General features: G+C 33.5%; 1 protein-coding gene across 9 annotated transcripts in view; it reads left to right on the forward strand.

Annotated features, from left to right (window-relative positions):
* The window catches only part of LOC138329155 (MAP kinase-activating death domain protein-like), an 81143-nt gene extending 61171 nt beyond the window's left edge, over window positions 1-19972 (forward strand). For 6 of the 9 annotated variants that reach the window (XM_069275921.1, XM_069275927.1, XM_069275926.1 and 3 more), the window contains 6 exons: window positions 1537-1809; window positions 2444-2516; window positions 3075-3181; window positions 7826-7898; window positions 9956-10002; window positions 12430-19972. In XM_069275921.1, coding sequence (XP_069132022.1) covers window positions 1537-1809; window positions 2444-2516; window positions 3075-3181; window positions 7826-7898; window positions 9956-10002; window positions 12430-12549 — 693 coding nt within the window. In that variant the 3' untranslated portion in view covers window positions 12550-19972. Of the gene's footprint in view, window positions 1-1536; window positions 1810-2443; window positions 2517-3074; window positions 3182-7825; window positions 7899-9955; window positions 10003-11246; window positions 11335-12429 lie in introns of all 9 variants that reach the window. The other 3 variants (XM_069275924.1, XR_011209418.1, XM_069275928.1) reach the window with 3 other exon arrangements.
* Window positions 19973-20748: the final 776 nt, after the last annotated feature.

Here is a 20748-nt window from a genome sequence, read left to right on the forward strand (position 1 = left end):
AGGTCACAGAGGTCAAAAAGGCTAAAATCTTTAAACAACTTCTTCTCAAGACCCAGAAGGCCCAGGGTACTGATATTTGGCCTGTAGCATGCTGGGATGAAAGGCTACCAAGTTTGTTCAAATAAATGACCTTGACCTTCATTCAAGGTCACAGGGGTCAAATAGGCTAAAAATCCTTTAAACAACTTCTTGTGAATAACTAAGAGGCTTAGAGACCTGATATTGGGTCCGTAACATGCTTGGATGAAGGGCTATCAAGTTTGTTCAAATGAATGACCTTGACTTTCATTCAAGGCCACAGGGGTCAAAAAGGCTAAAATCTTTAAACATCTTTTTCTCAAGAACTAGTAGGCCCAGGGTACTGATATTAAGCATGTAGTATGCTGGGATGAAGGGCTACCAAGTTTGTTCAAATGAATGACCTTGATCTTCATTCAAGGTCACAGGTGTCAAATGGGCTAAAAGTTTTAAACGAATTCTGCCCAAGAACAGAAAGGCCCAGGATATTCATATTTTGCCTGCAGCATTCTGGGATGAAGTGCTACCAAGTTTGATAAAATGAATGACCTTGACTTTCATTCAAGGTCACAGGGTCAAATAGGCTAAAAATCCTTTAAACAACTTCTTGTGAAAAACTAAGAGGCCTAGAGTCCTGATATTGGGCATGTAGCATTCTAGGATGAAGGGCTATCAAGTTTGTTCAAATGAATGACCTTGATATACATTCAAGGTCACAGGGGTCAAAAAGGCTGAAATCTTTAAACGACTTCTTCTCAATAACCAAAAGGCCCAGGATACTCATATTGGGCTTTCAGCATGCTTGGATGAAGGGCTACCAAGTTTGATAAAATGAATGACCTTGACTTTCATTCAAGGTCACAGGGGTCAAATTGGCTAAGATATTTTAAACAACTTCTTTAGAATAAGTAGGAGGTCTAGAGACCTGATATTTGGCCTTTGACATGCTGTGATGAAGGGCTATCAAGTTTGTTCCAATGAATGACATTGATCTTCATTGAAGGTCACAGGGGTCAAATAGGCTTTAATCTTTAAACAACTTCTTCTCAAGAACCAAAAGGCCCTGGATACTCATATTGGGCCTGCAGCACGCTGGGATGAAGGGCTACCAAGTTTGTTCAAATGAATGACCTTGACCTTCATTCAAGGTCACAGGGGTCAAAAAAGTTAAAATCTTTAAACGACTTCTTGAGAATAACTAGGAGGCCTAGAGACCTGATATTGGGCCTGTGACATGTTGGGATGAAGGGCTACCAAGTTTGTTCAAATGAATGACCTTGATCTTCATTCAAGGTCACAGAGGTCAAATATGCTAAAAACTTTAAACAACTACATGGTGTTGTGCTAATAATCAGATGATCGTTAGGGCCCATGGGCCTCTTGTTTGGAAAAGAAGTTGTTGGATAAATATAAAATTGTTTTATTAACATATTGACTAAGACGACAATATTGCTTCTTTCCAAGTAAGTTGATATCAAAATTTGATAAAAGATACATTTTACATTCTTTCAAAACCAGAATGGGAATGAAATACCCTTGAAGCCAATGGGGAGCCGTTTTATGCAGAAACAGTCTTTTACTGTTCATTGGGGGAGTGATAACTCTGGAGATATGCTGTTTATGGAGGTGTGTGATGACTGTATTATACTGCGGAGTGTGATGGGGGCCATTTGTGATCGGTGGTGGTATGAGAAGCTTGTCAATATGACATACTGCCCGAAAACCAAGGTCCTATGTCTGTGGCGCAAACATGGAGAGAAAGTGCAGCTCAACCAGTTCTATACTAAAAAGGTGAGAAAACGTTCAGCTGGAGAGCTCAACCAGTTCTATACTAAAATGGTATGAGAAAACGTTCAACTGAACAGCTCCACCAGTTCTATACTAAAAAGGTGAGAAAACTTTCAGCTAAACGGCTCAACCAGTTCTATACTAAAAAGGTGAGAAAACGTTCAACTGAACAGCTCCACCAGTTCTATACTATAAAGGTGAGAAAACGTTCAGCTAAACGGCTCAACCAGTTCTATACTAAAAAGGTGAGAAAACGTTCCACAGAACAGCTCCACTAGTTCTTTACTAAAAAGGTGAGAAAACATTCAGCTAAACGGCTCAACCAGTTCTATACTAAAAAGGTGAGAAAACTTGTTCAACTAAAACATGTTCATACTGAAAAGGTTGACAGAAAAATGTAAACCAGAAGTTAGTGAGAATATTAATTAAAATATGATGTTATATGTTTAATATTGGTCAGGATACTAGGAATCTCCAACAGGAAGATGCATGATGACTGAATACAAAATGTATTTTTTAATTGACTAGTTATATCTTTCTTAGGGTCTATTGGTCAAAATAACGATTGAAGAAAGAGATACCTTAGATGATTAAAACTACGATTATGCTGATGGTTGATATTGTACTTAACTTGTAGTGTCGAGAGCTTTATTTCTGTGTGAAAGAGGCAATGGAGAAAGCCGCTGCTAGAAATAATGGAAAAATTGCAGGTAAGTGTTGCGTACTGTTCACTGTCCTCTATCTTATATATTAACTGATAAATAACAGAGCTAATTTTTCTTTTTATGTTTTATTCATATATTTACACTCTATCCTTTTCCCAAACCCCCATTTGAGAAGAAAGAAATTTTATTTCTGTAACAGATATTCGGTTTTTGGTCAGCTGATTATATTAGATGGTGGTCCAAATCACTTGAATGCTTACAAATAAAGAGCAATAGCACTGAGTTTCTTCGGGATGAAGATTATGTTCATAGAATCATAAGATGAGCGTTTAAACCACTCGATTATAAAATGAGCTTACTTCAAAGCATCACATTCACGTGGATAGGATTTTTACATGGGGTTAAAAATGGCAGCTGCAAACTGAAGCTGTAAGCTTGTAGGATTGAATTTTGAAGATAAGTTTTTTCTTATATTTTCATGAATGTGTTACATTAGAAGTGCTTCGTGCCCTTTGCTGTGCCCTTATAATGTTATAGACATAATAATGTCTTTCATTAGTCATATTTTGGTAATAACTTGGATGTTATTAAAAATGTTCATAGGTCCAGAACTTGGAGGAGAATTTCCAGTACAGGATTTAAAGTCCGGCCAGGGTGGCTTACTACAAGTGTGCATGGAGGGGATAGGTCTCCTCTTAGCCAATAGCAAGGTGAGGATGTGATTAACTGTTATCCTCCATATGTCACATGACTTTGTATACTAGTCACAAGACCATTGATTGATGTGCCCCAGATAGATGCTCACCATATCAGGTTTACAAACTCCACACTGCTTCCCCTCAGTCCAACGTAACAACAATCTGTATCTGCCAAATAGCTCATTATATACAACAAAATTAATGTTAACAGTAAGACCGATTTAGTATCCATGTTATTGTCTTGCGACTGACCTCATCCAAACATCTCTCAGTGGTAGAAATACATTTACAAGGCACATGACTTAGTTTGATAATCCTTCAGGCAGCCTTTTTTAACCAGGTCTGGAACAGATTCTGTTCTAATTTGTAAATGAATCTTCATGGTTATTTGATCCAAATGTAAAACAATAAGCAACTATGATATTGGGTCATACAATTTAGAAAGCGTCTTTGAAAGGAAGTACAGATTAAATCGATAGATAAAGGAAAAAGATTATTTAGTTTAAGAATCTTTTGTTATTGAATACACATTGAAGTTTTTGGCAGATACAGATACAGGTTGGCCCATCCTGACCCACTCCCAAAAAATTAATTAAAAGTTAATTTGATCAGTCCATCAGCTTTACATTTAAACCTCTGCACTCCCATATTAATGATTATATTGAATTAAGTAACATAATTTGAAAGCATGTTTAGAGTCCTGCATGTTTTAGTAAAAAGAGGGTCACCATACTACAAGACTTGTGGTCAAATCTAGAATGTAAAGCAAAGCCAGTATGCCCATTTTTTTAACTTTGTTTATAACCTACATTTTCTTAAATCATGATGTTTATGAAACCATATTTTTGATAAAAAATTGAACTGTCAGAAATTTGTAAACTTATAAGTATTCCTGTATATCATGTTTTATGAATGAGTATTAATTTGTATTCTTATATTCAGGAAATTGATTGTAAGTTTGAAAACAATTCCAAGACTGAGTATAGTTAGTAGAAAATACTGAAAATATAACGAAGATATTTAAAATAATATACCAATTATCAAATATTATATTGAAGATATAAGAACATTCAATGTTGCTTTCATTTATTGCTTAGCAACTAGTTTAAATTAGGGTATAGATTTTCACCTTTGTGTATGAAAATAGCATAATGTGAAATATCATTTAGATAATGAACAATTACACTTGACAGTAACCTAAGATTATATATGTCAGTAACCAAGGATTATATTTGACAGTAACTGTGTTTTGTTTGTATCGATAATAACATAAATTAGCAGGATAGATCTGGTATAGATAATATTGTTGGCTTTTGCTTCTCATTAAACCATTTCATAACAGACTGTTCTAGTTGTAGAAGTAGATGAGAACCAGGTGGCAGATTAGCCGTTGGCTAAGCATACTCGTCTGTACACTGAAGGCCATATGAAAAATAGTTCCTTTGTACATAATACTGGTTTATATAACTTATTAGTTGTATCTGCATATAGCTAAATAATCTTTTTTGTCTGAAACCAATTAGAAAAATATGAAGTTTCACAATAAACTTGATATAATTCGTTTTGACAAATGACTGTGGTCATAGCTCACATTCCTGTCATAAACACCCTTGTTCTAAGGAATCCCCCATTTATTAAAAAAAATACCTGCTTTGCATGTGTCCTTTATTGTAATTGCTAAAACATGAAGCTGGGTCATTTGTTTAATATAAGTGATATAAAGATGTGTAAGTTCATTGGACAATTAAGCTCGATACACTAATAGTAGAAACTACCTTTGCAGTTGCTACTTTGTAAGAATTCCTATTAACCCAGTTTTATGTTTAAGAGAAAGACCACGCATGATTAGCATGTACCCCTAGTAAGCTTTCCCTACCTCCAATCTTTCTGCATGTTCGCCTATCATACTACATACATGTAGCTGTAGATTATAGCTCTATCTTGAGAATATCTATTGGTTAATGGATAAAATGCAAAAACAAAATTTTAAATAAACTGAAATTAAGAAAAGTATGTCTACATTTTCAACTGCAATTTTGAAGTAACATAGATTTTTACAAGTTGGTTTAAATGTCACACTTGTGGACCTACAGTTTGACTTACTTAAGGTGTTGAGGTCACCTTAAGCTATTTACTGATATGATGGATTATCATTTTCTATAACCTTTTCTATAAGCAAAAGAATATTGACATAAATGAAGAACCACAATGAAAAACAGTGGTGTAGTGATCTAATTACATTTTCATAATGGACTTGCATTCGGCATTGAAAAAAAATCATATCTATGTGAAATAGCAGAGAAATTTGATAATATATTTGGCTCCATCGAACACTCTTTCCCAGATGATCATGAGCTTATATTAGAAAGGTCAACACGTCTTAGCAAGACAGTCATCATCAATCACTCACGATATAAATTGATAAGATCTTGAAAATAGTATGAATTAAAATTTTACCAGTTCATGTATTCAAATTTTATACCAAGTGCATAAAATAATGTAATATTACATTGCCCTTGTAACAACCAAGACGGCACATAAAGAGTATTTACACATTCACCTAACAATTGCAGGTTGCATTATAACTTCTATTTACTTAAATCAGAGGATAAAACATATCAGATAAAGAAAAGTGATACCACCAACAAATGTAAGATACTCTCGATATCACCAACAAATGTAAGATACTCAAGATATCACCAACAAATGTAAGATACCCAAGATATCATCAACAAATGTAAGATACCCACGATATCATCAACAAATGTAAGATACTCTCCATACCACCAACAAATGTAAGATACCCACGATATCACCAACAAATGTAAGATACCCACGATACCACCAACAAATGTAAGATACCCACGATATCATCAACAAATGTAAGATACCCACGATATCACCAACAAATGTAAGATACCCACGATATCACCAACAAATGTAAGATACCCACGATATCATTAACAAATGTAAGATACTCTCGATATCACCAACAAATGTAAGATACCCACGATATCACCAACAAATGTAAGATACTCTCCATATCACCAACAAATGTAATTAGATACTCACGATATCACCAACAAATGTAAGATACTCACGATATCACCAATTAATGTAAGATACCCACGATATCACCAACAAATGTAAGATACTCACGATATCACCAAAAAATGTAAGATATCCACGATATCACCATAAAATGTAAGATACCCACGATATCACCAACAAATGTAAGATACTCACGATATCACCAACAAATGTAAGATACGCACGATATCTCCAACAAATGTACCCACGATATCACCAACAAATGTACCCACGATATCACCAACAAATGTACCCACGATATGATGTCTTAAATTTTTATCAGGGCATTTTTGTAATAACATCAGTCAACATCAATACTGCAAATAATTTATAGTTCATGTATTGATATGCATAAAATGGGTTATTGTTAGAATTCAATTAAAAATTATTTAGCTCTAATGGTCTAATTGACAGCTTTGGTGTGTCATATCAGTAATAGACAAATTTTTCTTTTTAGAGAAAAAAAGACCATTGCACGCTATGAGTTCGAGAATTGATCTCTAAGATGTAGTTTAGATAGTGTTAATATTATGAAAAGATCCCCATCATCTAATGTAAACAAATATCTAAGGATGGCTGATATTTGCATGTTGCTTAGATGTGACTGGTATTAGGGTAGTTTTGTTTCAGATTTATTGCCAACAGATATTCGTAATCGTACGATAATACGGAAGAAAACAGTCGGCACTCGGATCCATAGTGCACAATTTATCATTACAATCCAGATTATCATATTGATGCTTTTAACAATGACTGGTTTCCGGGTAAATATCGATAAAGATAAAATGTATTTTTGTATTTAATTCCTACGATTGAAATGAGATGAAATTAACGACGACTTGGAAAGAAATTACCATCAACATTATATTGGTTCACACATGTTTACATAGATACACACTTCCATTTGAAGAAATATAACTACCCTAATAAAGATGCAGTGTTTGCCAATTTGATATGTTTTTTCATATATACTATATCTATATATATTGCTGCATTGGTGATGTTGTCATGGTGATTGGATGTTTTATGGTAATGGCATTAAATTTTTTTATCTTTCTTCCTACCTTGCGCCCGCTCCATTCATCAATCCGGGGTGATAAAAGGACTTTGAGGTAACTGTACTCACCATTATACTGCCGACTTGGTGGTCAGACCCTCCAATGTAGTGGCCAGTAGACCGGTAGTTACTGTGATGCTGTTGTAGTCCTATTATTTTGTTTGTATACAACCGTCTTGTAGCACCTAGTGTATTTGCACTCCTCTGTTTCTGTAATATGTGTGAACATAGTTTTGTTTTCAGATTAAGAATTATTATTCATTGGCATCCATGTTTTGTTTTTTAGTTCTTATGATTTTCTTTCCATGTGTTTTTGATTTATTAGTGATGTTCTCTCTTCTCCTTACCAAATCTGGAACAGACAGTGCTAGATCAGTAAAGCTTGTGTTTCCGTTGAGTTTCTGGGTAATTTTTTTCTGACCTTATCACTGTATATAGGTCAGAAAAGAAACATTTAAATACGTTTCACCCACTTAATCGTTAAGTTGCTTTCAACGTTTTTATTTCAGTCATTTATTGAGCTAGGTCGAATCAAGAAATGTTTCACGCAGAAAGGCGGCATATTTGTTCTAGAGGAATTTGGTAAGGTCATGGCTCGTTGCACACCAAGTTTTTTACTTTTAGATTTTAATCCTATTTAATCCTTGATGTGGTAATGAGCAAATGCTGCTTGCCTTGGATGTGGTAACCTTATAAGCATACTTACAATGCCTTCACAGATATTAACAAAAACAAAAAACAAAAATGAAGGTAAAAAAGTAAAAAAAAAAACGATTTTTGAAACAAAATAAAAAAGAAATTGAAAATAAGCTAGTTATATCGTTAAAAAATATCAGCATTTTATTTTCGTTTATTGATACTTTTATCTGTCTAGCCTTATTTTAAAAAATTCAAATTAATAATTATTAATATTTATTTGTGTTTCGAACTTGTGGAAATTCAATAAAAAGGATGTACTTATAGTTTTGAACACTTTCGAATTGGTGAAAAGCACTCCACTATTTAAATTTGTGGAGAAAAATGATAAAAACCACAATTGAATGATATAATGATTGCACTTCAATAGTAAAATTGATCTGAAGGCATTGTAAGCTGGTGGACATTGGCATGTCTCAATGAAGACCCACACCTATAGTCAGTCCTGTTGGAATGTTTTGTAGATTTGCATGTCGGTGTTTTTTACAATTCAGAATGTATAACAGGAGAACAACTAGAGATGTATGATTGTTATAGAATCTTCAATAACATACAAAACAACACGAGCGTGATTTTTTACAATTCAGAATGTACGACTGGAGAATAAGGGATTTATAATTATCATATATAAAGTATTAATAAAAAATATAATGATATACAACACATGATCTTGTATTAGGTACACAGCCTTTAGTTTTGTCTTGTATTGTATCTTCTATTAAGTGAATTATCCTGTCGAGTTTATGCCGTGTATTCCAGTATTTTCTAATTACAAAACTTATACAAAGATATATTATAGCTGTTATTATTGAAGTTTCATGTTATCGAAGCCAGTATCTTTAACCTTAAAATTCACCAATTCAAAGATTTGAAACACATAAGAAGATATTTTGGGGGTATTCAATAATAATATTTTTCCAGTTTGACTAAATATATTTTTCTTTGCTCTACAGTTTATACAAGCGTTTAATTTTTTTAGTGTTATCTGTCTTTTAAACGTTGATGTTTTAGTCAAATGATAATCTGCTGCTTCTAAAGACTTCCAAGTAGTATATGGTGCAAGTAATTTTGATTCCCATTTCCCCATTTCCTGCACTGGCATATGTTTAAAACAAAAACTATTTTGTTGGTGTTCCTTACTCTGCATGAAAATCACAGATATTCATTTGCTTCCTTGATTTGTTTATTTTTTTGTTTTAATTTATTTTTTGTTTTGGCTTTATTTACTTTTATTTTGATAGTTATTTGTATGATAACAGCTGCTCTAGTTGTTAAATTTCTTTGTCTACAATTTTATTGAATTTCACACAAAGCAATTTGTTTTGTTTACATCTGGATTTCGTAATTGGCCTGTATATTCTATCAAAGAATCCAGAAAAAAAACTATTGAATTTTATCTGCATAGCTTTTTGCTTTTCTGTTTTCATTCGTATTTATATCTCAATTTTCAATGCCAAAAGTTTGTATTCACACTTCCATTTGTGGTATTGTACGTCATTTGAAAGTCTTCCTGAGCATGATTATTTCACCTATCGTTTTAATTAGCATGTTTCTTTAATATTAATCCCATCAGTTCACCAAAGTAAGATAATGCTATCAGAAGTAATTTGGAATCAGAATTTTATGATTATAATTTTTTAAAGTATGTTAATAGACAATATATTTCCCGGGCATGTTGTTCGTTCTATTTATCGTTCTAATGTTTTAGAATGCTTTAATTTTGTGCACTGTCCTTACACTATTTGCTTCCCTTGTACTAATTTATGTTTTGCTGTATTAGTAATACATATTAAAGTTTCATTTGGCATATGAAGATTATAAACGCTTTGTCGCGTAGCGGTCAACTCCGTTGATATATTAATGTTTTGAAAGATAGATTTTTTGTCATAAAAATAATACATATCATGTATACAATGATTTAATTTTTACTTTGGTAATTACAGATGCCAAAAATCGGCAAGTAACATTGCACAAGTTTAAGTCAAGAATGGTGAGTATTAAACATTTAACATAACTTCGTTTTCAAAATGTAGTTTTGGTAATTTCTTTCGTTCCTTGTCTGTTTGCATGAAATGTTGTATATAAATGTGATTATAGTTTAGATGAATGTTATTTTTGTTGTGATATAAATTCGCATGAAAGTCACAATTCTACTTTCTGTCCGCAAACATTTCAAATGATAGAATTTACAGAGTAGTATAATGCATCACTGTTTCTTTCCTGTGCGTGATCTGCTTTCGTTCTCGTTGTCAAGTCTCACAATCTATGGTTAATATTGAAGATATGTTTATACGTATGATTCCACTCCAAGTGAGCAATATGCTTTACTTTAGAAAGCTGAGACTGCAGACAGCAAGCATTTGCTGCTAGGGTTCGTGATTCAGGATGACTTCAGTCTCAAATGATAATATTTATTAAGTCAGATAAATACAAGACCTTTAGGGATACTTTGTCTAATTTGTCAAATATAAACTGCTCCATATTGATGTTTCATGTTCTATTTTGATATATAATATTCTTAGATCAGTGTTGTATCGCCTTAGTATTAAATGCTTTGTAAAGATGAGCTTTGGCGAATAATTTTATTATTTATTTGCTCATAAGCATTTCTTTTTGCATGGTAAAACGACTAAAGGTACTTTTTATGCTGGCGCCATGAAAAAACAACAAATTGTAAAGAAGCTTGGGCGAAAGGAATGGCCTCTGTTTACATTTTTGAAACTCAAAATACATGTACATGAAGATATATTTCATGTCGTATACAATGAATAACATTAGTTTTTTTGAGTAAAAAGTTATTCTTTACGAACTTTGTCAAGCTTCCATCATCGATAAATCCGCTAAATAAATCAAGAGAATATGGGAATGGATTGCAGAAACAAATTAACTAAAACACATTTTAAACTGTAAAGCATGATTTTTTACGTCTCCATATCTTAATGTCCAATGCTAGTTGGCAAAACACTTCAGCATTGGTGATTCCTTGGTACTGATTACACAATGCAGAACGCGTAGAAATTGATGAATTCAATGTGACATTATCATCGGCCAAACACTTAATGAAAATAGGGTCACATATTACAAACAGTGATTCTGGCTTTAAGGAACGAATAATAGTGATGGTAACAATAAGAACTACGTGATTGCCTAAAGCAATGTCCCTTTTAACCATGATTGTGAGACGGTAGACATGCTTTAGATATTGATGGATTTTGTTTTGTTTCCTGTTCCCAGGCCAATCCTATAGCTTTGATGATACACAGAATCTTTGCCGTCCAGCATGCTAAGATGAAGTCGCTCACTGAGCAAGTGGCAACTGAGAGTAGGCGTTTTGCTACTCAATTTCTTTAGCATTTTAGTGCTGTGTTGCTTAACATTCTAATTCAGTTGCTGTTCTCTATGTATACTTATACTTATGATAACTTAAATGCTTCATTAAAATCATTACTGACAATCTGCTGCCACACAACGGTTTAAATGCATGATGTTTCTTTTTTGTCAAGTTTGTTAAGGGTTGGATTTCAGGGGTGCAAAGCTTTGTAGTTAGTGCTGCTATGTATGTTACAGTTAAACAATATTTTCTCTAGAAAACAGATTTTACTCTGTTTGCTACAATCGTAAGTGAAATGCTTCATAACAAAGCAGACTCATTCCAAACTAAGCAATAGTAAGGTTAATATATAATGAAGAGCAGTGATGATTCCGTTTGTCTTTTACTAGTATATCATGCTTGATATGTTACCCTCTTAAGGCTGCTATCTCTATATACCGTTCCTCGTCGATGCTATTTTAACTATTGTACATGATTCGCTAATTCAAAGACTCTGGCCCTAAATGACCGTAGTTGTCGATGGGTCATAAAACTCAAACAAACAAACAATCAAAAATCAAAGACTCTGTTGGAATAACTCTGCCTTGTTATGCTGTTTTACATGCTATTTTAACCCATTTCTGAGTAATAATTTACAGTCATACCACTAATGGTGAATTCACGAGTTATAAAAATGTTAACCTGTGATCTGTTTTACTTACAAAATAATAAATTATACTAATGAACCTAATATCCTTTCGTTAAAGAAAGTGATTTCATATTACATATTTCGAAAATGTCTTATAATTGCTTTACTGAATTATTGTTCATAATGTTATTTAGCTGTTAGTTTAATAATGACTTCACTGATAAATGATAAATTTTCGTATGGTGTGACATGTCTCATATTTCGATAATGTAATTAGAATTAAGTAAAATTTTATTTAATATATTCTATTTTATTTTATAAATGAATATCAATGAGTATATATATTTTCTGTGTTCTACCTATATCGGTTACTTACTATAGATGATATATTAGTATGATATATTTTAATTCTCCATTATGATTGTGGTTTTGAAGTGCTGTTATTGTTTCCGTTTCAGGCTGACCAAATCTGCTATGCAGTCTTGTGTGTGTTTTCCTACGTTGCCGCAGGGATGGAACAACAACAGCCACAAACCTCGTTGTTCCCTATACCTACACAACAGAGAAAGCAGACCTGATCGACCAATCAAACCCAAGCTTTAATACATACTCAGTATTTCAATTGCTCACGTTCATTAGACCAAGCGCCAGGGTCATTAAGCAATCTTATCTTAGCCAATCACAAATGACCTTACCTTTGTAACACCATGTGTGATTGGCTGTCTAAACCTAAAAATGTTTCAATCTTAAGATTATTTAATGATCATGGAGCCATATTATGGTCAAACTGTTTGAAAACAATGTTTGTCGTATACGAAGATTATTTCCTTCCATTGACAGAGGAACATGTATTTCCCCGTCCTTATCGAAGATATATCATACAGATTTAAAGTGGCAAAATTTCTAAATGATACCTAGATATATCATAATAAATACTAAAGAAAATTATTTATATTTCTTTGCATGTTTAAATCTTCATATAAATATTTTCCTGGACAATAATGTAATAATTATTATATTGACAGATTTACATTCATGATTTGATGTGACTAGGGTTATGTATACTGCTGTTGTAAAGCCAAAATTGGGCATTTTATAGGACAATGAAGTCATATATTCTTTACGAAAAAATGGTTTACGGTTAAATGAATATCAACTTTTAAAAAACTAAGATATTAAATCAGTATGGTGCATATATACTTTATATTGTGTATGATAACATTCGATTTGTCAATTGTGCTATAAATTGAATGGTTAATCTGTAAGAAATATATTAATACATATTTTTATATATTTCAATGAAAATGAATATTTTGCTTCTAAATCTGTACGAAATGAAATTTATTTTCCTAATGCTGATATATATTATATATATTAAGTTGCTACTCTTTAGTTCGGTTTGATTGGTTGTGATGGATATATTTGTCTGTTGTGGAGGATATTATTATAGCACTTCTAAGCTAGCCATGGTGCTTGGACTATAGGTTTCCACAAGGGGTAATCATCGTGTATAGTAGGGGCTCCACAAGGGAACTCATCGTGCGTGGTAGGGGCTCAACGAGGAATCTCATCGTGTGCTGATGAGAGACGCATCGAGGGCATTGTAGTCCTTAGATAACTATAGCTTTGTTGTTCCATGTGTCATGCGGAATGGTCTCGAGACGACGTTAGCAGATTTGATTCACGTGATACAAACAAACCAAAAAAAGATCCTTTGACAGTTCACAGCTGTTCATTCTAAAGTAAGGAATACAGGCCTTTTCCCTTAAAATGGTGACGTTTCATATATGATTGAAGCAGAGAAAAAGAGATAAAACTGCATAATATAAAAACTCAATTATTGGAAGAGGCATTTTAATTCAAAAACTATTTAAAATTTAATGTAATGCAAACGTTGGTATTGTAGTGATAATGCTGCATCGACTCACTATGATGGAAAAGAGCGGTGTGTTATAAAATCATTCTATCTACAGCTAGCATGCTACAGTGGCCGTGATACATTGTCGATACTGTTCTCGTAAGTTTGTTACTACCTTTGTACAGTGTTATACCTTAGGTCATACGTCGTCATGTGATACTGGTGTCATAGATCATGTGGGGGACGCCATGTCTAATGTCATGTGATACTTGTGTCATAGATCATGTGGGGGACGCCATGTCTAATGTCATGTGATACTTGTGTCATAGATCATGTGGGGGACGCCATGTCTAATGTCATGTGATACTTGTGTCATAGATCATGTGGAAACGCCATGTCTTATGTCATGTGATATACATAAATATACCACCTGATGCCATATCGAGTGATGTATCTTCGTTTAACACATTTATTCTATATCACTGATGTAAGTCATGTGTCCACTCACATATTCATTAGCTTTCATGTTACGTCTTATCTTAATCTGATTTCTCTTTTACTTTCAACCCAGTGACGCCTGTCCGGACGTCATCAATGATATTGTATACGTTGAAGTAGAAGTTAAAGAAACGAAAATAAGATCACAAGTTACACTGTAATATCTATAAATGATATATGTCCTATTCCATCGCATCTTTTCTATTTCCATTCCAAATAGCTACAGTGGCTACAGTCCTACTTGATACGCATGTTTGTGCTTATCCAATTGCAAAGTCCTGGAAAATAAACAGCTGAGAAAACCAGATATCATATTGTAGGTAACGCCAGACAAGCGTTCATCTGGGTTGAATGTTGATATATATTATTTCACTGTAACATAACATGTCTGTTTAGAATATCATGTCTCCATGGCTACACAGTTGTAGACCTGATCACGTGTTTCCTTAGATTATATGGGGATTTGTAGTCTATATTCCATTTTGTTTCCTTACCTCCTGTTATATTGGTGTAAATACCCGACATAATGTGTAGAATAATGTTGTCCGTTTTTGTATAGAAAGTTGTTGGGGTCGTTCTGTTCTAGTATCTAGTAAACATACAAGACCTTGAGATCTGAGGTTGTTAAGTTGTTTGATAACGTCCTAAATAACTATTGTATGGTGTATCTAACATATGCCGCAATCTTGTAAGATTTTAATATGTATAGTTTATATAGTAATATATAAAATTATTCAATGGCTCTATAGACTATATATCAACTTTTCTTATCAATTTATTACTGTATCGATCTATTTATATTGAGGATGTTTATTAAAGTTAGAAGTAATTGTTTTAAATTTGAAGGGGTAAATCATTTCTCTCCTAACAATATCACGTTACAATATGGTAGCCTTGGTGAAGTGTAAAGGTAATACCACTTGTTATATAATCATTTACATTCTTATACCTACCATCAGTATCGATACTCCAGGGATTACTATCACTGTCGTTTCAGACTGCGACGGCAAACTTTAAAGTCGTACGGTCAACTACAATGTACCGTTATCATTTTGATGCATATCAAAGGCCCACACTACCTGTCAATCACGCACTGAGCCTATGTCATAGACGAGAGGCGGATATAATGACAGTGATAGAAACCCCAGGAATATCGATGATGCCCTACCATCAATTGTAGAGCTTAAAGACGCCAAACATATTGCCATTGATATAAGCAAAGATATATATCTGTAGAAATAACATGTATTAATAAGCTTGATGAAATAAATAACAATTACACATATTTAGCGAAGGTTATATAGATACTGAAGTGAGATACTTTCATATGTTTTGGTTGTGGATTCAGCTATCTAAATATTTAAAATCTTGATCATACTAGTATAGCCCATTTCAGATGCCAAGATAGTGGGAGGTTTTAATTACAGATGTTTCAGTGAATCCTTCGACATAGTTACAATCGCAATGGGGACAACCTACGTCATCGGAAGGGATATCGGGCACACAAAAATAATGAAAAAACGCCCGCTTCAAGATGAAAATCGCCTGAAATTATGACATAAAAGCAATGCATCTTCTAAACCTATCGCGCGTCAAAGACAGTGTATTGTTAGAGACTCTGTGAAACTATAAGATATCGTCAAACTAGCTCAGATAATGCAAACACCTCGACACAATATTTTTCGACAGCAGGGATATCGGTCACATTTTATTCAATAAAACGTAACAAGTTGTAAAAAAATAAATTTTGCTGCCACAAAACCGTCCCATTTACTAATATGTAATATATGACTATTGAAAGAAAATATTTCATTCATTATATCTTCTAGTGGAGAAACATAGACGGTGCTTAATTGTAAATTATGAAAGTGATATCGGTCACACTTAGAACTTTAGGGGTAACGGTCACATCCAAAATTACGAAAACTGAATATTACAGCATTGTACATGTAGTCGTTATTTACGCATTCATGCAACTCCAGTGGAAAAGCGCCAATACACTTTTATTGAATTTATCTGATCTTGAAAGATGACTTTTTAACCGATTATCAGCAAATGGTTGGCGAGCTATAAAAAACCTTTCCCCCATTGTCATCCATCCGTCTTTTGTTTCTGTTATTTCTCTGAAAGTACTGGAGGGGTTTCATATGTAGATCCAGTTATGTATAAAATATTTCGGGATCAATCAGAAATCGAGATGGGAAACAAGAAAACATCATTTGTTTCGATACAAATACATGTATTTGCCAGAGAGTATTAAGGATCTATTTTAAATTCCATGTTTAGAAAGTCATCTTTCTTGATTCTAATAGTTGAACTTGCTGCTATGGTTCAAATTCCACATGTGAGCATAGTTATGCATATTTCATATTGGGACCGATCCATTGACACAATGGCCAACTGGTAGTCATCTTTGGTTTTCATATAGGAGTTATTACCCATATTTATGTACTTAATGGACCTTTCTGGAATTTTATAAGTACTATATCTCTCTTTACCATTGTTGTGCATAATGCACAAATTAAAGCACGGTAGTCGACAACTTGAAGTTCGTTGCCATGTAGATATACAATTATCAAATATCTTGTTTGATATAGATATTTTGATATTCATTTATGTCATAGGGTTGTATTTATTAATGCTCATTTTTGGGACAGATAATATTACAAAATAATGAATATTTGGCTATCTTGGAAATTTTTGACTACCACGGTGCTTAATAGCATTCATATACATGTAGATATATTTACTTTTTCACTGCAACCCCACTATTTATACTTACCAAGTGCATTTGACATTCAGGGGTGCATGATCTGCTATCCGCCTATTTTCATGTAACGTCATAATTTTTGTGCCATCGATCACATAAACTATAGTTGTTTCGTCCTTGACGATATTGCTTTTTTCCTTAGATATCTTTAAATGTTATCATACAATTGTTATCAAATGAAAATGCGTCCAGTTGACAATTAGGGGAGCATGAATGCCAACTGGACATCGGCTAATTCAACATGAAGCGCTAAAGATATTGGTCCCACATATCAAATTGACTAATTTGCAAATCCAATGGTAGACGTCACGATGTTTCCTGGGCCTCTTGTTATCGACTGATTTGCTTTTATAATTTGTTTGCGTATGATCATTTGTGATATTGTTGTTAAGATATATTCTATTTACCTTTTCAACCGTTATAGTGTGTTTATTTGTATAAAGCATTGAGTTGAAAATCTTTGGAGAAACTATCAGTGAACTGTCATGAAGAACTGTACAAACGCTATCAGCTAAAAACCCTCAGTGATCCTGTCTATCATGTATTCACGTATTTCCGTTGCTTATAGATCAGTGTGGTTTTCCTTTTGTTTACATCGGATGCCTTTACATCTTTAAGTTTTATGTAGTTTCTTATATATTGTCACTGCGAAGTTTTTAAATTATAATTACTTTAACACAGAAACGTGCTTCAAAATAGTACAATGGTACTACATGGAGATGTAATTTGTCTGGTAAGGGTTGCCACAGTTCCACTTTGCTTCAGCAAGCATTCCACGCAAAGACAATGCAAGAACAAATGGGTATGTACAAATACATGTATAGACAAAAACAAAACAATATACAGTGTACGAATAACCAAAGTATTCAGCAAAAAAATAGTTACGATAATATTTAATGATGTTTCATGTATCTCGGTAGTATTTCCTCTTGAATGATTAGATAAGGAAAACCAAGCTGCAATATTTCAGCAATCTTTACGAAGCGACAAACCATTTCAAAAACTTTGGATTTGACCGTTACCATGTGAACGACATTCTTTTCAAAAACAACAAAACGCCAATTATACAGGTACGTCACTTTTGAAACGGATAAAAATGAACTATAGTTACTACTTGAAATATAAGGTAATTTATATCAGTAAATAACAATAAAGTTACGAAATTTACACTTGACATATTTTCAGTGAATAAATTGTGACCGATAGCCACGCTGTCAAAACAAAAAACGGACGGATGCCGAGCAATGGACGAAAGGCGATTTCAATAGCTCGCCAACCATTTGCTGATAGTGGGTTAAAAGTCGTCTTTCAAGATCAGATAAATTCAATAAAGGTATTTTTTGGAGTCGCATGCTGCTTAAATAACGACTACATGTACAATGCTGTTATATTCAGTTTTAGTTACTTTGGATGTGACCGTTACCCCTAAAGTTCTAAGTGTGACCAATATCCCTTTTATAATTTCTAATAAAGCACCGTCTATGTTTCTCCACTAGCAGATATAACGATTGAAATATTTTCTTTCAACATTCATATATTACACTTTAGTAAACGGGACAGTTTTGTGACAGCAAAATTTGTTAATTTACAACTTATAACGTGTTTGTGAAAAAAATGTGACCGATATCCCTGCTGTCGAAAAATATTGTGTCGAGGTGTTTGCATTATTTGAGCTAGTTTGACGATTTCTAATAGTTTCACAGAGTCTCTAACAACACACTGTCTTTGACGCACGATAGATTTAGAAGATGCATTGCTTTTATGTGATAATTTCAGCCGCTTTTCATCTTGAAGCGGGCGTTTTTTCATTGTTTTTGTGTGCCCGATATCCCTTCCGATGACGTAGGTTGTCCCCATTGAATCGATAAGCAGTTTCTATGCTCCTCCATGACAACCAGGGTAAACAACGTTCATGTTGGATATGAATACAACATTATTATATAAACAAGTTTGCTGTTAAAAGTTGGGGTTTTTTTGGAAATGCTATGACACCTTGAAGTCGTAGGTAAAGTATGTTTCAAAGTCGCGCGACGCGGTGAAGTCATTATGTATATTGAAATCGTAGTTGAAACCTGTTTCAAAAATCTCGCGACTCCTTGAAGTCGGTATATCGAAATCATAGTTGAAATCTATTTAAGAAATCCTCCGATTCCTTGAAGTCGGTATGTTGAAGTTATAGTTAAAACCTGACTCAGAAATCCCCCTGACTCCTTGAGGTCGGTATATTGAAATCCAATTATACAAGAGTGGAATCCGTACATGAAATCCAGTTGCTTGTTTATTGCTTGTCGAATCTCCTCTCTACACAATAAAGACCAGGACATGTACTTTCCCTATGTATGTAGGTATGTTTATATTGTATGTAAAACTGTGATAAGGACCCGTAGATGTGAGTTTTTTTGTTAGAAACGGTTTAGTTTATAGATTTATATTGCGAGTAAAAAAGACAAAACACTGATATTAAATACGATAAGATTTATAATATCTTTCCTTAATTTCTCACACATCTAGAAAGAAGATTATTTATTGTGAGGAAACAATGATAATTATTACAGATAAGCATGACACTATAAAGATAAATCAAGCCGATTAACGAATACTATAAACGAATTGTTTGATATGATGTTAATGTGTTATTGATTACAAAACTTCTAAGCAGAATAAGTAGAAGTGGGTTAAGGTGTAAAACTGTCAGATAGATCTAGATTGTAGGATATGCACAAGCTTTTGAGTACGTGTACAATGTACGGTTCTACAATTTTTCCATAATTTTATGTGATATTTTGTAGATATTTGTTGGGAGGAATTCTGTTATACGTGCAATAAAACTAAGTTAACTTATTTTACTGAGAATATATTATGCTCTTAGACGCAATTGGTGTTTTGTTGTTTGTTATAGTTTGCTAGCCTCGGACTATAAATGTGTGCTTCATCCGAGGGTACTAGATCTCTGATAACATTATGCTTGGTCCGAGGGTATTATCTATTGGTGCCATGGAGGCAACAGCATGAAAATCAAAATGAGAATACTTTTGATAGTAAATTTATGTTTATGAAAAATTGGTCTTTCCACAAGTTCGTCTGCAAAACGCTTCAGAAACAGTGCAGCATGGATGTGATTTTTCCTCTTTTCTGAGGATTTTCTTTTATTGGATAATATATATGAGAAGCAAATCATTTCAGATTTATCTGAAACATTCTCAATGACTTGCATACTAGGGAATGCTTCTTCTTATAAGCTAAGATATCCCATTCTTTTGCTGATAAATTAATCACATCTGTAGGCAGGTATCTAAAGGTCAATGTCATGGTTACCAAGAGTGTTGGAATGCATCGTGTGATTGCTCATATTTTCTGGTGTCGATGAAACTCGACTTCATGCAGGTTTTACATTGGCATTACACTGAGGAAATGGAATGAACCTCGCACGAAATATTCCATTCAAACCACAAACGAAGTGATGCGTGCGTGTCATCTTGCATTTATGATATAGTGAAGAAAAAAACCAATTCAATATCGGAGTTGTTTAACATAGGATTTAAAGTCACCCCAACATTAGACGTATTATTGGATGCAGAGCTCAAGTAAGAGTGATTCAATAGATGAAGAAAAACATAATTCACGCATTCTATATATCAATCAGTGGCAGCA

Source organism: Argopecten irradians, chromosome 8 (genome assembly GCF_041381155.1).
Source record: "Argopecten irradians isolate NY chromosome 8, Ai_NY, whole genome shotgun sequence".
Lineage (NCBI taxonomy): Eukaryota > Metazoa > Mollusca > Bivalvia > Pectinida > Pectinidae > Argopecten > Argopecten irradians.